We start from the raw sequence: 21,527 nt of genomic DNA on the forward strand, positions 1-21,527 counted from the left end.
CTATTTCTCGCTTAAAATGTTTTCAGAAACATGTTTCAGTGAACTATTTTAGTACAATATGAGATCATATTCTTAACAAGCCGCCATGACAGTCTGGCTTTGAATTTCCGGAGAAACAAGACCCACATGACGCGTTCGTCCAATCAGCTGCCGGTTTTCATTTTTGGGCAACAATACAGATTAGCGCCGCCTGCTGTTATGGTGTGTTCCGAGGCACTTTTTTGACCAACTTGGGGAGACTGATCAGTCCAACTGCCTTAAACTGTCGTTAAATGGCGTCTGATCATTGTGTGTGTTTCTTGCATCTTCCTTCTTCCTCATCTGCTTCTGTCCAGTCTATGAACATTCTGGCGTCTGTGCTGCTGCTCTACGCTAAAGAAGAAGAAGCTTTCTGGCTGCTTGTGGCAGTTTGTGAGAGAATGCTGCCTGACTACTTCAACCGCAGGGTCATAGGTAAGAGATCAGGGGTCAAAAAAGCAGTGAAGCATTTTTAAACTTTATTTACTCATATGCACTTCAGCCACTTAGAGTAGCTGCTCCTTGTTTGAAGTCACATAACCACAGTATGTTGTGTTGTTTATTTTGTTTCATCTAATCTGCTGCTTCTCAGACACCAAACAACCCAAAAGGTTTTATGTTTGGCCTCTGAAATAAGGGCTCATTTCCTGCGTTTGTGAAGCTGATTATTTATGACATGCAAGGTGCTTTTGAAACAATTTCCTGTTCCTTTCAATATCCAGATGTTTGTGTATGCTTGAAAAAACGGCAGTGATTGTGTTCTGGGAATTTATACATGGAGCATAGATTTGAGTTATTTTACCTTTTATTTTTTTTTATTAACAATTTCCTTCTCCTAGAAGAGACAAAAACAACAAAGAATTTATCCTTTGTCTGTGCAACCACATTTGTAATGAAAGAATATGTGTATCACTGTATGTCTAAATGCGTGTTTTTAATAGTTTGGGGATGACGGTGTAGTTTTTTTTAGCACAGCATATAACACACAGTCAATACTTCTTAGTAGGATAAAATAATTTAATAATAATACAAGGCTTTGTCCTTCATTTGGTATTTGTTGATACAAAAAAAAATGTTGCATAAACTCTGTCTTTAAACAGTAGTTTTTAATCTCATTACAGTATACTGTATATGTACTGTATATACAACACTCAGACTGAATGTCCATCTTTTGGCGCTATCTAGTGGTTAAAATGATATAAAACAGCCCCAGTCCAAAATTACTTGAAAAGTACATAAACATACACTCAACTATCAACGCAGAAAATTATTCTTTAATCAGGTAGTTCTTGATTTTAATCATACTTTGGGCAATTTGAGACTGTAATAATTTTAAACAAAACCTTTGTACGGCTGCTTTTTGTTTAGGTAAAATGTAACATATCAGAACTGTCAGAAAAACATTGAAAAAAACATATAATTTTGGTAACTCAGATATTGTATCAGCACTGTCCGAGTTTTTCATTGTGACATTTCTGTGCATGAGGCCACCCGGTAACCCCTCCACCCCCACACCCTGCATTATTTCCCCCTGCAGGAGCTCAGGTGGACCAGTCAGTGTTTGAGGAGCTGATCAGGGAGCGTTTGCCAGAGCTGGCTGAACATGTTCCAGACCTCTCCACCCTCTCCTCCGTCTCCCTCTCTTGGTTCCTCACCCTCTTCCTCAGCGTCCTGCCCTTCCACAGCGCCGTCTGCGTGGTCGACTGTTTCTTCTTCCACGGAATCAAAGCCATCTTCCAGTTGGGTTTGGCAGCACTGGAGGCCAACGCTGCACAGCTCTCGGCCAGCACAGACGATGGACAGGCACTCATGATTCTCACGAGGTAAATACACACAGTATTTGATGCCTAAATTTTACTCAAAATGAACGGCATTTTTAAAATACCTTTTCAAACTAATTACACAGCTAGCAAAAAATTTGCAGTCTATGGCATAAACACCGGTGTGGTTACCGGTAAATCGTTCCTTTTATGTACATGTATAAAATATGTAGAAATGGCTGTAACAGTGATTTTGCAATCAATTATTTTTGTCCATAAATGTTTGAAAACAATGAGAACAACTCCCGCACACTGTCTTTGCTTGTCCGTAAATGTTGGCATCATGTATGGGCGATTTCAGTCCAACACATAGTAAGTAAGTAAGTAAGTAAGCTATGCTGTTGATCTCTGGGACTGTTTATTGATGCATTTCCTGGTAACAGAGCAGAACACTTCTCTAATTGTGTTTCTAAATCACTCTAATTTATGGTAACGAGGCACTGCCAATCAGAGAAGAGCCTGTTGCACATTTAGAACCTGGCTTCACATATCAAACCTTCATTTTGAATGGAGTGATTGGGAACCCTCTGCTCTGTGCTTCGTAGTTTTCTGGACCAGGTTGGAAGTGAAGAGTCGTCCTGTCCTCCGTCCTCGCCGCCGGCTGCAGAGGAGACCAGCAGCAGCGACGCTGATATTCCCGCTGTGGGACCCACAAACATCACTGACCTCATCAGCGAGTCCTACGAGGTGAGAAGCACATACGATGATTAATGGTGATATTGGCCATTCATTCATTGCTTTTGCACATTTTATGTAGTTCTGTAGTCACATTTAGGTAGTTTGCACTGTCCGCTACAAGAAATCATTCCTACCACAGGCAATACAACTTTTTAACACTTCATGACTGAGTGTTAGATAAGACTCCTATACATCACAACTGCACTAAGTGCAAGTTGTACAAACATAGGTTTTACTAACATCTTTATAAATACTATTTAAGTATTTGTACACTTTTATTCCCAACGTATATACAAGTTTGTACATTCTTTTCCTTTTTATTTTTTTATCTTTATTTTTTGAATATTTGTTCTTGTATTCTATCCTATTTATTATTTATTGTATATTCTGTATGTGTGCTGTGTCTGATATTTTGCTGCTGTTGCACTGAAATTTCCAAATTTGGAATCAATAAAAGTCTATCTAATCTAATCTATGTAGTATGATAAGTGAGGTTAATTTGGGTAAATTTGGGTGAACTGACCCTTTATCCACATACAGTCTTAATCATTTGTGGAGGAGGACATGTTTGCTGTTGCACTGAACTTCCGCTGTTTGTGATTCCTCGTGTCAGAAATTCGGAGACCTGACAGTGAGGCAGATTGAGAGGCTTCGCTGTCGACACAGAATCCAAGTGCTGCAGGCTCACGAAGACACCACCAAAGAAAACGCTGTAAGCAGACAGAGAATCCCAATGTCCTACTGTCATGTAGTCGTGACTTTTAAAAACAGAAATGAAGGCTAACATTAGAGTTCGGCATCGTCTCAGACCTCCCTCTCTTCCCCCTGTGTGTGTCTGTGCAGTTGAGAATAGTGACTCCAGATGTTTCTATCCCTCCAGAGAACTTGGCTGATGTCTACGACCTCTTCAAGGTATAATCTTATCCCTCCTCCAATTAACCAATTTCCTTTATCAACAACATTTTCAGTTGTGTCTTGTGTCTTGAGAGAATTTGAGGTTTATAGGGTAAACAAAGTATTTCATAATTTTTCTTATCTCCTCCTCCTCCTCCTCCTCCTCCTCGCCCATCCAGACGGAGCACTTCATCAGTCTGTACTGGGGTGACAGCAGCTCCGCAGCAGCGGCGGAGGCGGCAGCGTGGCGTTATGCTGACTCCAGTCGCTCCTATATGGAGCGGCAGTACCGGCTAGATCGGCCCCAGTTCAAGAGCCTGTACGGGCTGCTGGCGCCGCGGCCCGGCGGCTCAAACCAGCACTCTGATACGTTGGCCAACCGCACCTTCACCCTGCTGGACCAAGACTGCGACAACCTGGTCACGTTTAGAGAGTTTGCTGGCTGGCTGGGTAGGTAAATGGAGTGAAGGAGGAGAGGAAGAATCAAGGCAGATTGAGACACACATGATCCCTCCGTCACTGCACTACAGCTCCATTCTGGCTCCCTAAAACTAATGCGGTAAAAGAAACCTGTGACTTTGCCGTCACCACCTAAATCTAACCACATTTCTAGGCAACAACAAAAGGCACACACAGTACATTATGAGATTTGATTTGTGGGAAAGAAATGCAAGAATGTTCTCAAAAAATAGTTTGAATGGAGACAGACCAATTCTGGTTCTTTTAAAAGAAAGAGACATTCATCCATAAGTTGAAAGAAGAATACACTTAAGGTGATTTTTCTAGAATGACAAGGATACCTTTTGCTTTACTAAATACAACTAGTGAGTAATAATAATAAATAATACACATGTACTATATCATAAGAAATGTAAAAGGAAAAATAAAACATTCACTGGCTGAATTCAGTTATAATGTCCATATGATGTGCAGCATAAATCCAGTCACCATACACTGTTATCCCGAATTAGTTGACTTTACTAGAAATTTGCGTGGAAACCCGCTGCCTTAAACCGCCTACGTTTTTACACAATGTGAAACTTAACACTTGAAACACTTGATATTGATCAATATTCAACTGAATCAACCATACAAAACTAAAACCCAGATAACATCAATGCACACCCAAAACATTAACACAACATTATTAAAACACACTTTAACTAGGACAGAAACCGTTCAGAACATATATTTTTTTCCCCATGAGCCTTAGCATCGCTTCAGCACAGAACAGTTCAAATGACCCTGCCCCTCCCATACAGAAACTTACAGTTTTTCACGATCGCTATGATACTTTTTTCAATACTTTTAACAACTTTCCTAAACTCTTAACACAGTTAGCACAACATCCGTCTGTGTAGGCTATACAATTAACACATTTCTTGTTGCTTTGACACAAAATGCATACAGTTAACACAAATTTAAAGTGCTTAAATTTCTTTTACACACAAGCTCCACCAAAACCAAAACAATGGATCTTTACTGCCAAATTTCCAAATGCTTTCACACTGTATGTCAGAACAGATAACATCATGTTCTAAACCTAACTTGAAGTCAAAGTCAAAGTGAACAGCTGTTCAAATTGTAAATTGATACACAAATATATCCCCTGCATTTTATACATGCATTTATTGGAAACAGCTGATTGAAGTTATGCAAATACGTAGATCAATCCCAGCTGATTCCCTTCTAGGAAACACACTCAGGTGTTGAGGTTCTTTCAATCGCATGATCATATGGTAGTAGAGTAAAAAAGGACCTATTTGAACAATATACTGTAGATGAACACAGAAAATAAGAAAAATGCCTTCACGAGGAAGAGGAGTACCAGGACAATTCTGTCTCTATCTCCTTTTTTTCATAAACCGTACATTCTATAAAGCTACTCTGACATGGGTCATTAATTTTTTGTATTGAATCTCTGCAGCAAAAGAAACAAAATGGTGGCCGGGTTGGATCAGTGGGTAGAGCAGGCGCACATATACTTGGAGGTTTATGCCTCGACGCAGAGGTCCAGGGTTCAAATCTGGCTTGTGACGATTTCCTGCATGTCTTCCCCCCCTCCCCCCTCTCTCTCTCTCCCCTTTCTCAACTAGCTGTCCTGTCAAATAAAGGTGGAAAAGCCCAAAAAATTATCTTTACAGTAAAAGAAAATATGCATGCATTTACTAAACCCAACAAAACAAAAATGCAGAGAGACTTCAAGAGAAACTGCAGTCCAAAACACAATCTATGATCAATACAATATACTATTGTCTGTTGTATAAGGGCAGACCTGACTGACACATTTAAAATGATGCAGTTTCTGTAATTCCATCTGATGTTAGTGTTTTTATGTCATTGTGCAGTGATTGACTAAATATTCCTGTTGGGAGAGAACATGTGTTAGTGTTTTGGAAGAATTATTAGATTTTGAGACATGATTGCATTGTTTTCGTAGACATAGTGTATTGTGTAAGTGAATTATTGTATTTTGAAAATCAGTGTTGGAGTTTACTTTACAAAGTGTGATTTTGAAATTAACTGTTTTGCCAATCGTGTGTTGTAGGTGTGTTGGTGCTTTAAGAGTTTAGGAAAGTTGTTAAAAGTATTGAAAAAAGTGTCATAGCGATCGTGAAAAACTGTAACATCCTTAGTTATCTTTGCTTAATATGATCAGAGACAAATTAGTATAAAGGACCTATGATATGAAATGTGCACTGCATACTTACACTGATTATTACAAACCACTAATGTGATTTAGTAATGAATATGGTTTTTAACAAAACATGAAAGAATAAGTAGTGACCACTAAAAAGTTTAATTACAACTAAATCTGGGCGCTCTTGAGAGAGCAGAGAGAACAGAACAGACATTTGTCTGCATTAAAACGCTCTAAAGAACTTCAGGCTGTTGCACATCTGATTAGTTTTAACCCTTTATTCTCTCTCTCTCTCTCTCTCTCTCTCTCTCTCTCCCACTCAGACACTTTGTACTGTGAAGAGCTGAATGAGAAAATAAGGCTGCTGTACCGTCTGCACATCCCACCAGGTTATTCATTTTGTTAACACGATGAAAGTCATGAGTTGCAAGCTCCAGTCAGGGCTGTTATTAACTGATTAGTTTGTGTGTGTGTGTGTGTGTGTGTGTGTGTGCGTGCGTGTGTGTGTGTGTGTGTAGCTCTGACAGAAAGTGAGGATGACCCCTCTTTGACGAAGAGCCCCCTGCTGTCCACAAACAGACCCCTCCATGTTAATCTGCCCTCTGGTCGGTCCAAACACACTGTGACTTATAAGCTCAAGAAAAATAGACAAAACACCAGCAACGTATCATGTGTTAAAGGCTGATAGTGTGTCTGGTTGAAGTGAATCTGACTGTTGTTCCAGATGTTGAAGGTGAAGTGACAGATTACCAGGAGCAGCTGAAGCAGATGCTGCAGGATCTGGTCAAAGAGAGGGAGAAAGATGTGGAGAAGCCTCTGCCACTCATGAACCAGGTACTGCACTAGTGTTGTACTACACAGTCAAATCTCATCTTTTTTTGTAACTTACATTTGTATTGAATTTTCACATGCATATAGACAAAACAATACAGCAAATAAGGAACAAATTAAAATAACAATAGAAATAACACTAACAAACTGTCTGGAGAGGATCCACTATTCAGTCCACTATTCCATTCGGCATTGGTTCAGTTGGTGTCACATCCCATGTAATAATTTTTCCCAGTTCTTTTCAAATACATTCTCTTTGACTCTCAAAAGGTATGTCGATTTTCCATAACAAAGATTTCCCGGACAATTTCCAACCACTGGTTCTGGTTTGGGATATTGACATTGAGCCAGTTTCTTGTGACCACTTTCTTACTGGCTGCAAGTACCAAATCTCATCTTTAAGTGGTGCTTCCTTTATTTCGCCCCTGGAGTCTGTATGCATATATTCTTTGTCATATCCTGACATGTTTCTCCGATTGGTAGCATGTATTCTCTTTCCAATAAACCATACTGCGCTAAAAATACCTCATCCATGTATTATTAAATGCTTATTTTGGTAAAACAAGTGTATAGAAGAAGCCACTCTATACAGAACTTGAATATCTCTGACATTGGTGCCTTCCAGTGGTAGTAAACAAAACAAAAACCCACGGCATTAAATGAAAGTTGAAAGTATAATCACATACGATTAAAAGTTATTTTTGTCTGCTGATCGGCAATTTAAAAAATGAAATTAACTCTTAATTGCCTGACTAATTAGGCCCTGTATGCTGGTCCTGTGACAGACTGGTGACCTGTCTGGAGACTGGAGAGAGCCTGTCTTTCACCCAATGCCTGCTGGGATAGGCCTAAGCCTTTTTCAGAATAGACTGGGAATATGTGATATTACTGGCTTAATCTATCTGTTAATTCAGACACTTTACCTAAAAGTGACCAGGATGCTTATTCAGACGTGAGACCGACATGTTAATTTGACGTCAGATATATTGGTGCTTTTCTGAAAGGGGCTTTATTTAGTCTCCCCTTTTCAGGGTGAACAGGACGAGCAAATATCTGATGCAATCAACAATTATTTTCATTAGCAAATCATTTGCAATTAATCAATAGTGTATAAAGTGTCAGAAAATATTGAACCAATGTCGATGTCTATAAATTGCTTGTTTAATCTGACCAACTGCCAGAACTCAAAGATATTCAATTTACATTGATAATGAACGATCATAAAACATTAAAAAAATGGCAAATTGTTATCTTTTGTAAAAGCATTCATGCTTGAAAAATGACTTTTTTGATTTTGATTATCTACTAATCAATGTTTAATGCTAATTGTTTAAGAACCAATCTGTTGGTTTTTTGTAGAAATTTCGGTAGAAATAAGTATAACATTTCAAGAAACTAAATGATATAATGTCATGAAATACCCTTTTTATCTCTCCCTCCACAGCGTGAGTTCATCCAGTTCTGTAAAACGCTCTACAGCATGTTCCACGGCGACCCAGAGGAGAACGACCTCTTTCAGGCCATCGCTACGGTAACGAGTCTGGTGCTGCAGATTGGCGAGGCCGGCCACCGTGGACACAGCTCGGGGTCAGAAGTCACCAGCCAGGAGGAGGGGAGAGGAGCCGCCAAAGATGCTGGGCTCGATGCCGGCAGAGGCAACGGGAGTCTGGCAGCAGAGAACGAGTGGACAGTCAGCTATGCTCAGATCCTGGCGTCGCTGCTCACCGAACAGGCGCTGGTGAACTTCTTCGAGAAGCCGGTGGATCTGTCCGCTAAAATCGCAGAGGCCAAGGAGAAGCAGTATCACCAGCGGGCGGGTTTGCTCACACTGCAGCAAGGGACCAGCTGACTCAAATGTGAACAAATGTAAGCGGCGACACAAGCCAAAGTTCTAATGAAGGACACCAAAATATCAGTATCGTTTGACACAATGTGACAGAAGGCAGCCAGGAAGCTAAAAAGCCTTAAAGTTATCTGTGGAATGTAATTAATAGTATGACTGCAGGCAGCCACACTGGCAGGACCTGGCCTGTGGCTCCTTGACCTATTTTGGCCTGGAACTGACAACAGAAAATTTGTTTTCCCAAAAAACATTTTGAGCCAAAAAGACCATTTTCAAGCTAAAATCTCAGCAGCAGGCCATGTAATGGTCGACTCACGGTATTAGCCAGCAACATTACTAACATCGGAAGATCATTTTGTGCTCTGGGCCTGGAGAAACTCTGATGATTGCCTTCTTACATCACCACGAGGATGCCTGCAGTTAAACTGTGTTGTGGACAAATAATCCATTACCACTTTCTAATAAGGCACCCCTTATGCTGTTTTGATTGACCTTGACTAATTCTTTATAGATCATTTACAGTATAAGCCATTCATTTGATTGAATTGCCAGGTTGTGAAACATCTCTTGCGCCTCACTTTCTAATGAGCCATTAAGTCTGTTATTGTTAAACATTCCTCACTTTATATCAAGCAAAAGCCAAAGTTAGTAAGTAATCTGTAATTAAAAATGTAAATAAGTTAATAATAAAGGATTTTACATTTATCCAACAAGTCTTTTTTTTAAGATAGTTTTTTGGGCTTTTCCACCTTTATTTGACAGGACAGCTAGGTGAGAATGGGGGAAGACATGCAGGAAATCGTCACAGGTCGGATTTGAACCCTGGACCTCTGCGTCGAGGTATAAACCTCCAAGTATACGTGTGCCTGCTCTACCCGTTGAGCCAACCCGGCCACATCCAACAAGTCTTTAATTGTAAATGTTAATAAGTTGTTGAATGATTTTTGATCCAGAAAGTCACACGATCCATATTGAGCAGGTTACCTGATGAACTGAATGCTAAAAAGACAAACCTGTCTCCTGCTGAAGGAGGAGATTTTCACAACCTGGCAACCTCAAATTTTCTCCTGTTAATCACTTATGACTGATCTATAAATCACTTGGAACTGATAAAGGCAGTGATTAAAACTCACTGAATGAAACCCTTTATAGAGGCTGCCTGATCAGAAAGTTGTACCAATAATCCTCAGAAAGAACGGTGCAGCATTAAGGACAAATCTAGCATATAATGTTCTTTTTTATTAATTTTATAACTAATGTTTCTTTAATGTTAAATGTTTTCAGATGCACACAGCTTGAAATGAATATTTTCTAAACTTTTTTTAAATTACTGGAAGAAATCTACAATTACAGAATGCTGAAAAAACATTTCACTGCTGGAACTGTTCTTTGAATAAAAGACATTGCATAAAGACGTCTCTTTTCTCTTCGAGTTTGTGTTTGGGACAGGTTGTTATTCAGCTCCTAACATCATTCTGAATTGGAAGCTACGGCAGTCGACACCAGGACAAGTCAACATTTGTCACGTTGATCAAATAAATATGCAGATTTATTGCCTTCTCTGTAAGTCAACTTGCAGACCTTTTTAGGCCCTGGCACAGCGAGATGGCGTCTCTATTCTTACCCCCACCTACAAAGCTGTGATTGGCTCGGTTGTTTTTCTGAGAGCAGATGGCGAGCACAACGCTGGAGATGTGCCCAGCAATTCAGAGGCTAGAGCAAAACTGCAAAGTTTTGAATGCGGTGGCCTTAAAATGCTGAAAGCTGGACTCAAAATAAACCGAAACATCAGCAGCGATATCCTAAACAGGGGCACAGTTATTACCACTTGAAGTGCAAACAACTGCATAATAAATGCTATTTCTGTGAGTTAGCTGAACTTCAAAATGAAAACTTGCCTGCTGTCTTGTTGTCATAGTAGACATTGTGTATAAACAATCTGCTCTCTCTAGCTTTGTAAAATTATAATAGTTTTTTGCCAGAGAGCGCTGACACGTATTTTGTGTTAAATCCCCAGCTCAATATTTATTTTGGACGCAATTCATTGCTAAACAAATTTTAATTCTTACCATAAATGTTCACGTTATGTGTAATGGGTAGAAAATAAATATAAAACAAAAAATATATATTTTAAATATTGATATTGGCATAAAAAAATATAAACTTGTTTGTATTTGATTTGGGGAACTTGTCAGTGATTATTCTGTAAATGCAAAACAGTTGAAACCCATTCAGCAGAGAAGGTGTAAATAAAATGTATGGCAGAAGATGCCTAAGGTCAAAGTTCAGAATGAGGGGTGCCTGGGTGGCTCACCTAGTAGAGCGTGCGCCCCATGTACAAAGGCTCAGTCATTGCCACAGCGGTCGAGGGCTGGACTCAGACCTGCGGCCCTTTGCTGCATGTCTCCCCCCCCTCTCTCTCTCCTTTCATATCTTAAGCTGTCCTATCAAATAAAGGCCTAAAAGGCCCAAAAAATAATTGTTGAAAAAAAGTTTAGAAAGAAAAGAAGGAGGCAGAGTGCTGCAGGAGCTTGGTGTGCTTTATTAGCTACTGATTAAAGGTAGAGGACCTAAATAATCGGAAGAAACAAAACACATTTTACTAGTGGCCAGCCTTCAGTACAAAGGGAAGACTGAGGCTTGTCTGGTACAACTCTTCACGAGTGGTTTTATCATGGAGGAGCCAGATGGTAACTGACTCCTTAAAGGTTTCATTATTTTAGTCATTTCTTTTTCTCTCCATAGAATTTCCATTAAAGGCGTTAATTGGAGCTATTTGAGCCCATTGTTTGGGTAGAACAACTCAGACAAAAAATGTTTTATATATATTAAATATTTTTGAAATATACAAAGGGCATATTGTTAGTGAGTCTTGCTTTTCCAAGAGTGCCTTAGAACTGTTTAAACAATCTAAAATAGTCTGCCATTCATAGTATGTATAATCAGAAATATTTTCCGTGTCATGTCATATCATGATGCTTTTATCACATCCACAGGCAACAGGGGCAACAGCATATGAATGATAACAGACGAGAATTACAACACAAATAAAATACAGTTACAGAGCTACAAGTAACTAAAAGCTACACATTGCACAAAGCCACATTTGTGATCACAGAAAGACAAATCAGTTTGCCCTGTGGATGTGTCACGCCCACTCTGTAGGGACGATGGGCGGGCTTTGTCTTTAAACTGCTTCAACGTAGTTGGCTGGCAGCATGCCGGTCTTGCCGGTGCGCTGCACAGTACCGTACATCCACCCCTCATCAATGGCCTGCACGTTAACAATGACGTCGCCATCCTTGAAGGACACCTCATCATTGTCGGCTGCACCGTAGTCATACATGGCACGCACCGTTTTCTGCAGAGAATAAAGAAAACAGGTCAGTCAGAGTGAGTGTGTGTGTGTAAAGTATACGAGGGTGGTGTGAGAGTCAGAGTTTAAAGGATAAGGTTGATGATAAAATATATTATTGTTGGTGTCAACAAATCACATAAAAAGAAAAACTAAAAAAAAGAAAAAGAAAAAAAGAAAACTAGGGCTGGGAATCACCAGAGGCCTCGCGATACGATATCATCACGATACTTATGTCACGATACCATATTATTGCGATTTTAAACATATTGCAATATTCTGCGATATATTGCAATGTATTACCTTTTTTCCAACTTCAAATTTTTCCTAAAAAGATACATTTCTCTGTCTGTTCATCTCACTTCAATTTTATTGCTGCAAAATGGGATTGTCAAGTAGACAGACTGACCAACACATATATCATAAAAGATCGACACTTGGCATCTGTGTATCGATACAGTATTGCCACGAAAAATATCGTGATACTATGCTGTGATACTATACTATATCAATTTTTTCCCCCCACCCCTTGACCAACTGTCACTTTGCTCGTTTGAAAGCCATGATGTCTCTTTCTCATGGGTGGGCCAAATTCTCTGGGCGGGGAAAGCAGAGAAAGGGGAGGTAACCTTGCTCCTTATGACCTCATAAGGAGAAGATTCCAGATCGGCCCATCTGAGCTTTCATTTTCTCAAAGGCAGAGCAGGATACCCAGGGCTCGGTTTACACCTATCACCATTTCTAGCCACTGGGGGACCATAGGCAGGCTGGGGGAACTCATAGTAATGTTAAAAAAAACCTCATAAAGTGAAATGTTCATGCCATGGGGCTGCACTTGAAACACTGGACAAAAACAGCAGGCTGGGATTGCCTCCACGCGGCTCTCAAGCTCTCTCTCAGGCTGGTAAAAAGCAATCTGTCTGTCGGGCCTTGAAGGACAAATCAAGCATGATTTATTGTCCTCTTGTATCGATTTTATAACATCCGTTTCTGGTGGAAAGTTTCTAGCCTGTTTCACCCCTAAACTCGTGGACCATCACTGATGGATGTGGTTAGGTGTGGTCAGAAGTGTGCTTTGCAGCACCTGTAACGACACGCAACAGTGATGTCCCGTTGTCCCGGAGTTCACCAGACATCACTGCAGCAAGTTGAGCAGGTAAACCACTGGAGGTCAGCCAACAAAGATATTTAGGGGCTTTTTGTTACTCTTTATGCATTCGTTTCGTGTTTGTGCAGTGTGTGTGTGTATAGGGAATAAGTGTTACTTACCCCGGTGGTAGAGGGGTGTGAGGGGACGGAGGAGACGGTGGTCTGCTGGGTGGCCACTGATGATGACCTCTGCTGCAGCTCCACAGTCTTAGCATGCTGGTAACCTGCAGATGTTAAGGTAATAAAGGAAACCACAGAAAAGGCACAGTGTTCTTAAAACTGATACAATGACACTGCATTGTGTAGATCCTAAACCCCACTTACTTGATCTGTGGTGTTTGGTAAAATACTCTTGATATGCTAATATCAATAACGCATCATACAGTGTATGTTGAAGTTTGTTATGGTGATTCCAGATCATTTACCGGTAGAAGAGGCCATGAAGCCATTGCTGTAGAGGGACATGTGGTGGTCGGGGTCCTGGGACACCTCAGACTTCTCATCAGCCATGCCGCTCAAGGCGCTGGTGGAGCGGGAGTGCTCCTTGCTACGGCGCTGAGCTTGCACTGTTGGAGCCGCATCAGAGGTAAGATAGATATGGTTCTTTAAGACTTTATGTAAAATAATCATATGATCAAATGTAACATTTACAGCACACTAGCCATGGCTGAAACACACCTGTTTAAATTAACATGTGGAAAATTCAGCTAAATGTTGTGACATAAAAACTTTGTCTCAGGGCAAGATATCTCGACAAATGGTGGCCAGATTGTTGTGAAATTTGACAGATGATTATTCCTAATGATTTTGGTGACCAGTGACATCTCGTCCAGCTTCTGCTCTCGAGTTATGGTCACCTTCACTGTAACACTTCACTTTAACACCCCCTGTCTAGCATTTACTAGCTGTATATAATTACAGATGACATGGTTTATAACACACTATTATGTAGTTGTAAGGAGATATGAGGACATTTTGAAGTATTATTATATAATATAACTCCACAACTGGTCTATAGAGATAATGAGATAATAAAGGCTTGATAACACTACAGTATATGACATATTTGTAATGAGAGTGTGTGACTGATTTGTATGCACAAATAAATACAAATAATAAATGCTATAGAACAAACTGTAATATTTGTTTATGTGGGTGATTAAAATATGACTATATCTGATATGATATATATATATATATATAAATAAATAATAATGTAAAAATGTTTATTCATTATTTTTATATGGGGAGTTAAAACTTTAATATTTTGGACCATGACAAGGTAACTCAAAAACTGATTTATATAAATTAATTTAATAATATCAGAGTCTTTTGAGTTTTCTTGTTTTATAATCCTTTGGAAAAAATACAATGAAATGTGGACAAAATAATGTTTATTTATACAAAACATAACTAAAATGATATCTCCTTCTTTTGACCTATGCAGTCAGCCTTTGGAACTTCTCATCTCACCTGACATCATGTGCAGACTCCTGGACTGGATGTTGTCCTCAGCAGGGTCGTAGTCAAACACAGAGCCGGGGTTTGTGCGCCACACACGCAGATCTGAGGGCACAAAGAGTCAAATACAGGATCAGTCCAGCAATTACTAATTGAAAGTAACCAATGTCAATCTGTGGCATTAAATGTGTCTCAGTCTGTGTGTTAAATTTGCCCCAGTTTGAGTCTCTCATGTATTAACATTACATAGAGCTAAGTATCGGTTTTCCTAATAGATAAATCCAGTACCTCCAAATACCTTTTTAAAGATCATCAATGCTTTATCTTTCCGAAAAAAAAAAAATGGATGCTTAGCTCTGCGAACTGATTGTATTCGATTTGCCTTTATCAAGAAAAATTAAATACATGAGCCAATTTCTTCAACACTTGGGAGTATTTTCATCAAGTTATTTAAGAATGTATTCTACAAAGTCTTGAAAGCCTGTGATTGGCCTTTTTTCTTTACAGTTCAAATGTCTTGTATTTGCGGACACCAATAGCCCCAAGACACAAAACTAATGACTGTGTGCATTATTGTAACTGTACCAGTGATGGTCTCCTGGTCATGCTCGATGGCACGTCTCCTCTCCATCTCCACCACACGCCTCTGGATGCCACGGTAGTTGATGTCGCTGAAGTCCTGGGTGTTCTTCTTCACGCGCTCTGTCACCGGGTCAGAGGCGGTGGGAGTGAAGCTGCCCTTGCTTTTCTCAAAGTCCTGGTGGTATCTCACCTGGTAGCACAGATCACAACCACAGTAAGTGTAACCACATACAGTGTCCTGCCCCAGGAAACACTCACTACAGCACCAAACATGTATTTATTTGATTTACTTCTTCAGTTGGAACATCATCAAACTGTTGAGAGACGTACTCATACATTGCTGGTTTGGGTCTTTTCATGGGATTTGTTGACAAGAAAAATATAGAACACTTAGCCTTTATCCTTCAAGTAGAGAAGTAGTAGAAAAGTAAACTATCTGCAGTAGAAAATTAACAAACAACCACAAAATCTTACTCCAGAAATGATGCGCTGGGTCTCCCTGACGCGCCTCATCTCAGGTGTGTCCAGAACGAAGGCGGCCTTGCCCTGGACCTGCTTACGGAAACTGTCAGAGTACAGCACCTGGTGGAAAGTGAAGGAACACACACTGAGCATCTGAAATGTTTCAATCCTGAAGCCATCATACAATAGCAGTTAGCATCCACAGTACAGAGGGTGTGGCAAATAGACGTAATGGTAAGAGGACACACAGCTGCTGGCAGAATGAGTTGGGGTTACATTACTGGGATTTCAGACGAATGAATTAGAAGGGAGATTTTTCATTTAGAGGCTTAAGTATTAAATGAAAACAAGATTAAGCCCCAATCTTCAGTGGGAGGATGGCAGGGTAACAAGATGAAGTGGAGTAGTTTCAACAACAGAAGAGGATAGCAGTGATGATGTGCACAGACACACCCGAGCTGGTAGTATTAAACACATAAAAATAAAAAAATAAAAAAGTGAGAAGTGGGAAGAATTAATAAAATTAACTACAGGCGGGAGACAAGTCAGTTAGAAAAGGGTTAACATGGGGTAGAAGAAGAACCCATTTTAAGTTGAATGTGTTCTTGCAGTTGTTCTGAAGGTACCGAGCTAATGTTTTCTTGGTTCCTTTTGACTCGTTCCATCTCTGGGGTAAACACCACAGGAGTTCCCTTGGCTGAACTGTCTTTATACAAAACCTATGGGACAGAAGCACAATGCCCCAAGGGGCCAATGAGACACTCCGAACCACACACAGACCACACACCTATAGGACTGGTTTCATAGACTTGGATTGACTTCAAACTCTTCGTGTGAGTATAAAGCAGTTTTCAGGATATTTCCAAGATGAATTAATCTGAGAGAAGGAATTGCTTTGATGTGACATTTGTTGCTTTTGGTAAAGATTTAAGCAGTGTCTGAGAAATTGGTCCTATAGAGTGACTCATCCTGGTAGCTCCTGTTGAACAGCCAGGATCTCTGTTGTGGAAACAAACATGTGTAAACGAACACACTCCTAACGTCTCAGCAGATTTAGTTTGTCGTTAGCTGTGAAGTGGAATTCAATTTAGCAGGTTTATGTGAAAAAAGGGGCTGTGGGTTAGAAAATACTGCATAATTGGGGGGCATCACAGGCCAAAGAGGAAGGGTTTCATTCAGCTTGAGGGGTTGATGGTTGAAGATTATCGATGGTGTAAGAGGAGAAAAAAGAAAAGAAAATGCAAATGGCGTGGATGAAAATGAAGGCTACATTAGGGTCAAAGTGATGATGAAAGCAGGGCTGGGGCTCAGGAAACTGCAGGCTGTGCCTTGGATGAAGATGGATGAAGATGAGCAAGAGGTGATGAGAGTGTGAGATGACAGCAGGAAGGAAGGGGAGGGAGTAGCAAACAGGCGTATGATGGGCATTATTGATGAGCTCTACTATCCACTCTCAACAGTTAGGAGCACACGTGGTTGGGTTGTGTTCCGCTACCGAGCTGATGTGCTTCTGGGTTTGTTTGACCCGCTTCACCTCAGGGAGGTCCGATATAGCTGTGCCTCGACCCAGAGAGTCCTTGTATTTTATCTACCCAACAGACAGTTTGAGTTTCAGGCAAAGAGAAAGTGGAGGAAAAAGTAAAGAGCAGGTCAATCAGAGACAATTGCTGGAAGACAGAGACACAGCACAGCACCAAAAATCACAGCAGACATGAAACATGTAATTAAACACCCGAGAAATGGAGAAGCAGGCTGTGATAGAGACACAGTGAGGTTTAGCTGACCTCACAAGGCTCATTGGTGTTATATATCTGCGTGGTGGGTTTGATGTGACAAACAGTTGGGACATCTAAACGAGCGGTGAAGGCTCAGGAGAGTTGTTATTATGACAGTGTTTGAGGGAGATGAAGAGGTAGAGGGGCGGATGGATGCAGGGTCACTCTGTGGAGTACCGTGCTAATGTTGTGCTGATTGCGTTTAACTCTCTCCATCTCTGGGGTCTCTGACACTGACGTGCCTTGTTCCACTCCTGCTTTGTATTGAATCTTTGAATGAGACGACACAAAAAAGTCAAATATAAACACACTCAAATGCAGGACATTTAAGAATAAAAAAATCCAGGGAAATGCAGACTCATTTATAATGGAATAAAACCAAATGGAGGGAAATTATGTTATTGCCGAAATGTGAATTTAAAATCAAGTCATGAACCAAGTCTGGTGAATAGGAGTGATTTATGAAACTTAGTTAAGATGGAGGAGGGGAAACCAATACTAAACACATTTTTTTAAGACTTTTAGACTAGTAGGAGAGGTCAGAGGGTGTTTTGGGAAATGATTTTAAGAGGATAGGATAAGGATCACTGCAGTCTTTTTCCTCTACCAAGCTGATATTCTTCTGGGATTCTCGGACCCGCTTCACCTCAGGGAGATCTGGTATGGATGTGCCTTGACCCACAGCATCTTTGTACTGAATCTGCCCATTGCATAAATTACAGAGACACAGAGTAAGACAGGGACAAACAAAAGCACAGTATGTACTGTGTTATATCTGCGTGGTGGGTTTAATGTGACAAGAATAACAACTCTGGCATCGAATCGAGAGGTGAAGGCTCAGGAGAGTTGTTGACAGTGTGTTTGAGGGAGATCAAGAGAGAGGTAGAGGGGCAGATGGAGGCAAATTAAAGAACAGCACAGGAGGACACAGGGTCACTCTGTGGAGTACCGTGCTTATGTTGTGCTGATTGCGTTTAACTCTCTCCATCTCTGGGGTCTCTGACATGGACGTGCCTTGTCCCACGCCTGCCTTGTATTGAATCTTTGAATGTAGACAACACAAAAAAGTCAAATATGGTGGTAACACAGTTAAAGGCAGATTAGTTTTCAATTGATGAGGGAAGGAAATGCCAATTAATAAAAAATCCAGGGAAATGCAGACTTTTTAAAAGGGGAAAATAAGGGAAATTGTGTTTTTGTGGAAATGTGAATTTAAAATCAAGTCATTAACCAAGTCTGGTAAAAATGAGTGATTTATGAGACGTAGTTAGGATGGAGGAAGGGAAAATAATACTAAAAACATGGATGGTAAAGTTTTCTAAACTTTTATACTAGTAGAAGAGGTCAGAGGGTGTTTTGGGAAATAATTTTAAGAGTCACTGCAGTCTTTTTCCTCTACCAAGCTGATATTCTTCTGGGTTTCTCGGACCCGCTTCACCTCAGGGAGATCTGGTATGGATGTGCCTTGACCCACAGAATCCTTGTACTGAATCTGCCCATTGCATAAGTTACACAGAGTAAGACAGGGACAAACAAAAGGACAGTGTATACACAGACATGTCCATCCATTCATAACAGCACACACACTTTGGAACAACGACAGTAACACGTTATTACTTCCACCAATTTTCACATATTTCAGTGGTAGTTGGGTATGTTGGCAAAAGGTAAGGCTGAGTTAACATTTAGGGCCTTTGTGGATCCACAAAATTCTATAATTAGTAAAAACTAAAAAACTAAAAAAGTAACATAATAAGCATGAAAGAAATCTGTGTTGGATTGAAAATGGCATTTTGAAGAGATTACATGTCAAGAAAGGTCTGGTTATATTACTGGTCACTAGATAAGGAGGGAATATGGAGGTTGAGTGGGAGATGAAGGAGGGCAGGGTCACTCTGTGGAGTACCGTGCTAATGTTCCGCTGGTTACGTTTAACTCTCTCCATCTCAGGGGTCTCGGGCAAAGCTGTTCCTCCTCCCAAATCCTCTTTGTATTGAATCTTTACATGAATGAGGAATGAAAGCAGCAACCAGTGATTAGCCTGATTTCAACTCTTAGATAATGAGGACGAGATGCTCGATTTCATTTTTGCACCTTGTGAGCAAAATCCGACAGACACCAACAAAAACACACTGAATGAAACAAACATAAATCAACATTTAAAGGCACACATTTTGTCTGGACACGTCCAAGTGTTTAACAACACACAAGCTCCGCACTAACACATATAAATGTTACACTATGGTAAAAACTGTCAGGGGTTAGTTGCATGAATTAAATTGCTGTATATTCTACAAGGTTAAAAAAAATCTGTTTGGTCCAAAGAAATGAGGGCTGCATATCAGGGATTATTAAAGACAGAAAGTAAAAAAAAAAAATAAATAAAAAAAAAAAGAATTAAGAAAGAATTAAGAAATATGTTATTAGAAATCGTTAAGAAAAGATGTTTTTATAGAGTAGATACCAAGCTGAAATTCTTTGTATTCTCTTTAACACGAAGCATTTCAGGAGTGTCCTTTATAGTAGACACTTTGCCCATTACGCTTTTATGGTCAATCTGGTATTGATGCTATAGGGAGAAAAACAAAAGTGCAGTTAAAATGTTTCACAATGATAAAGAGGTAAAATAAAAAAGAAGAAAAACAGAAAGCCAGAAGAAAAACTACTAAAATGTACCTTATCCCACCTTCACACCAATAACCAGGGTCGGACCAGGGTTATCTGACCCGTGTTCAACCCTTATTATATCAACTCAAACCAAGCCAAGTCTACACCGGTTGATCACTGATGCATACCAATTACCTCACGTGTTAGAAATGGGCGGGGCTTTACACGTCATATTCAGTGAACAGCTAACGTTACATACTCCAGTCCAGCCGTACACCACCAGAACTAATGTTTTGTACTTGAATTCCTCATTGTACAGTACGCTCTCGATTACGTTCTAAAGCATGAATAAATAACCATTAAACACGCAACACATTAATTTTGAGGAGACAGATGATCTTGTGAGTGTGTTCACGGGTGACTCTCCCTGGGATCCCGTGACCCCCTTCTCCTCCACTGGTAAGCCTCAGCAGCAATTATAATTCCCCCCCATTCCTCTCCCCAATGTGTTTTAAATTGTTTTAAAATTATCGAGATAAAATGTGTTTTTGCTCGTCTCTGGCTAAATGTATAATTACCTGTGTGTCCTTAATTGTATCGATAACTGTTGTCTGTGGTTTTGGGTCAGATTCCACCTATACCACAATCTCTTCTGTTCTGTCCACTGTCATGCTGCCACAATCTAGTGTCCTTTTCCTCCTCTTCGTTTCATTTTTTGCAGTTGCATGCAGCAGTAAACAATGAAGTAGGCTACCCTAATGATTTAGGATTATTTTAGGAGTTGAAAACATTTTTCTTTGTTTACTAACATTCAAATTAAAGTTAGGCTTTGCTGTCGACTTCCCAACTCGTTTTAAAGAAGACGGAGAGAAAAAGAGAGAGATTTTGCGCGAGCCTGCGCCCGCACTGAACTGCCAATTTTCATACGTTTACGTTCCAACGCTTGGTTTTCACAGGCAGCTTTTTTCCAACTGCAACTCACTACCCTTCTCCAAAGTTGACTTGGACATCTGGGCACTTTCGCCACTGTCTTCGCTCATACTGCGGTTCTTATAGGGATTGAATTGAACCGCTCGGCTCTGCTGTTATTGAAACTGCCTGTGAAACCCCAGCGTAAAGCATAGTTTGTTTTTTAAGGTGCGTGGCGACCTGTGACGACTATGCCATTGATTACTTACGGTGCTGAAGTTCTTCTGGTTCTCACGGACTCTCTGCATCTCTGGAGTATCCAGGACCGGTACATAGTGGGACATGGTCCTTTCGGCCTCCTCCTTGTACTTTTTCTGTTGGCCAAAAACACAGACAACAGGAATCTTTAATTAAAATGGACGTAAAAGAGTTTTATACAGTATTCCAGGAGCCCTAAGTTAATTGTTTTGAGATCTAGAAGGGAATACATTTTAAATGAAAC

At 40.2% G+C, this 21,527-nt stretch overlaps 2 protein-coding genes across 25 annotated transcripts in view; one reads left to right on the top strand and one right to left on the bottom strand.

Annotated features, from left to right (window-relative positions):
- Positions 1–9,438, top strand: part of tbc1d8 (TBC1 domain family member 8) — a 28,163-nt gene extending 18,725 nt beyond the window's left edge. For both annotated transcript variants that reach the window (XM_028591318.1, XM_028591319.1), the window contains 10 exons: positions 336–453; positions 1,556–1,841; positions 2,384–2,525; positions 3,130–3,228; positions 3,360–3,428; positions 3,590–3,860; positions 6,375–6,440; positions 6,570–6,656; positions 6,776–6,885; positions 8,327–9,438. In XM_028591318.1, the coding sequence (XP_028447119.1) occupies positions 336–453; positions 1,556–1,841; positions 2,384–2,525; positions 3,130–3,228; positions 3,360–3,428; positions 3,590–3,860; positions 6,375–6,440; positions 6,570–6,656; positions 6,776–6,885; positions 8,327–8,731 (1,653 nt within the window). In that variant the 3' untranslated portion in view covers positions 8,732–9,438. The remainder of the gene's footprint in view (positions 1–335; positions 454–1,555; positions 1,842–2,383; positions 2,526–3,129; positions 3,229–3,359; positions 3,429–3,589; positions 3,861–6,374; positions 6,441–6,569; positions 6,657–6,775; positions 6,886–8,326) is intronic.
- Positions 9,439–11,244: 1,806 nt separating this feature from the next.
- Positions 11,245–21,527, bottom strand: part of neb (nebulin) — a 64,812-nt gene continuing 54,529 nt past the window's right edge. For 13 of the 23 annotated variants that reach the window (XM_028590700.1, XM_028590717.1, XM_028590720.1 and 10 more), the window contains 15 exons: positions 21,295–21,399; positions 19,974–20,078; positions 19,416–19,508; positions 18,909–19,001; positions 18,459–18,551; positions 18,117–18,209; positions 17,687–17,779; positions 17,230–17,322; positions 16,361–16,453; positions 15,747–15,854; positions 15,276–15,462; positions 14,703–14,795; positions 13,655–13,795; positions 13,350–13,453; positions 11,245–12,086 (listed from right to left, as the gene is read on the bottom strand). In XM_028590700.1, the coding sequence (XP_028446501.1) occupies positions 11,913–12,086; positions 13,350–13,453; positions 13,655–13,795; positions 14,703–14,795; positions 15,276–15,462; positions 15,747–15,854; positions 16,361–16,453; positions 17,230–17,322; positions 17,687–17,779; positions 18,117–18,209; positions 18,459–18,551; positions 18,909–19,001; positions 19,416–19,508; positions 19,974–20,078; positions 21,295–21,399 (1,668 nt within the window). In that variant the 3' untranslated portion in view covers positions 11,245–11,912. Of the gene's footprint in view, positions 12,087–13,349; positions 13,454–13,654; positions 13,796–14,702; positions 14,796–15,275; positions 15,463–15,746; positions 15,855–16,360; positions 16,454–17,229; positions 17,323–17,546; positions 17,780–18,116; positions 18,210–18,458; positions 18,552–18,908; positions 19,002–19,415; positions 19,509–19,973; positions 20,079–21,294; positions 21,400–21,527 lie in introns of those variants that run through there. The other 10 variants (XM_028590721.1, XM_028590708.1, XM_028590704.1 and 7 more) reach the window with 9 other exon arrangements.

Source organism: Perca flavescens, chromosome 11 (assembly GCF_004354835.1).
Source record: "Perca flavescens isolate YP-PL-M2 chromosome 11, PFLA_1.0, whole genome shotgun sequence".
NCBI classification, from domain to species: domain Eukaryota; kingdom Metazoa; phylum Chordata; class Actinopteri; order Perciformes; family Percidae; genus Perca; species Perca flavescens.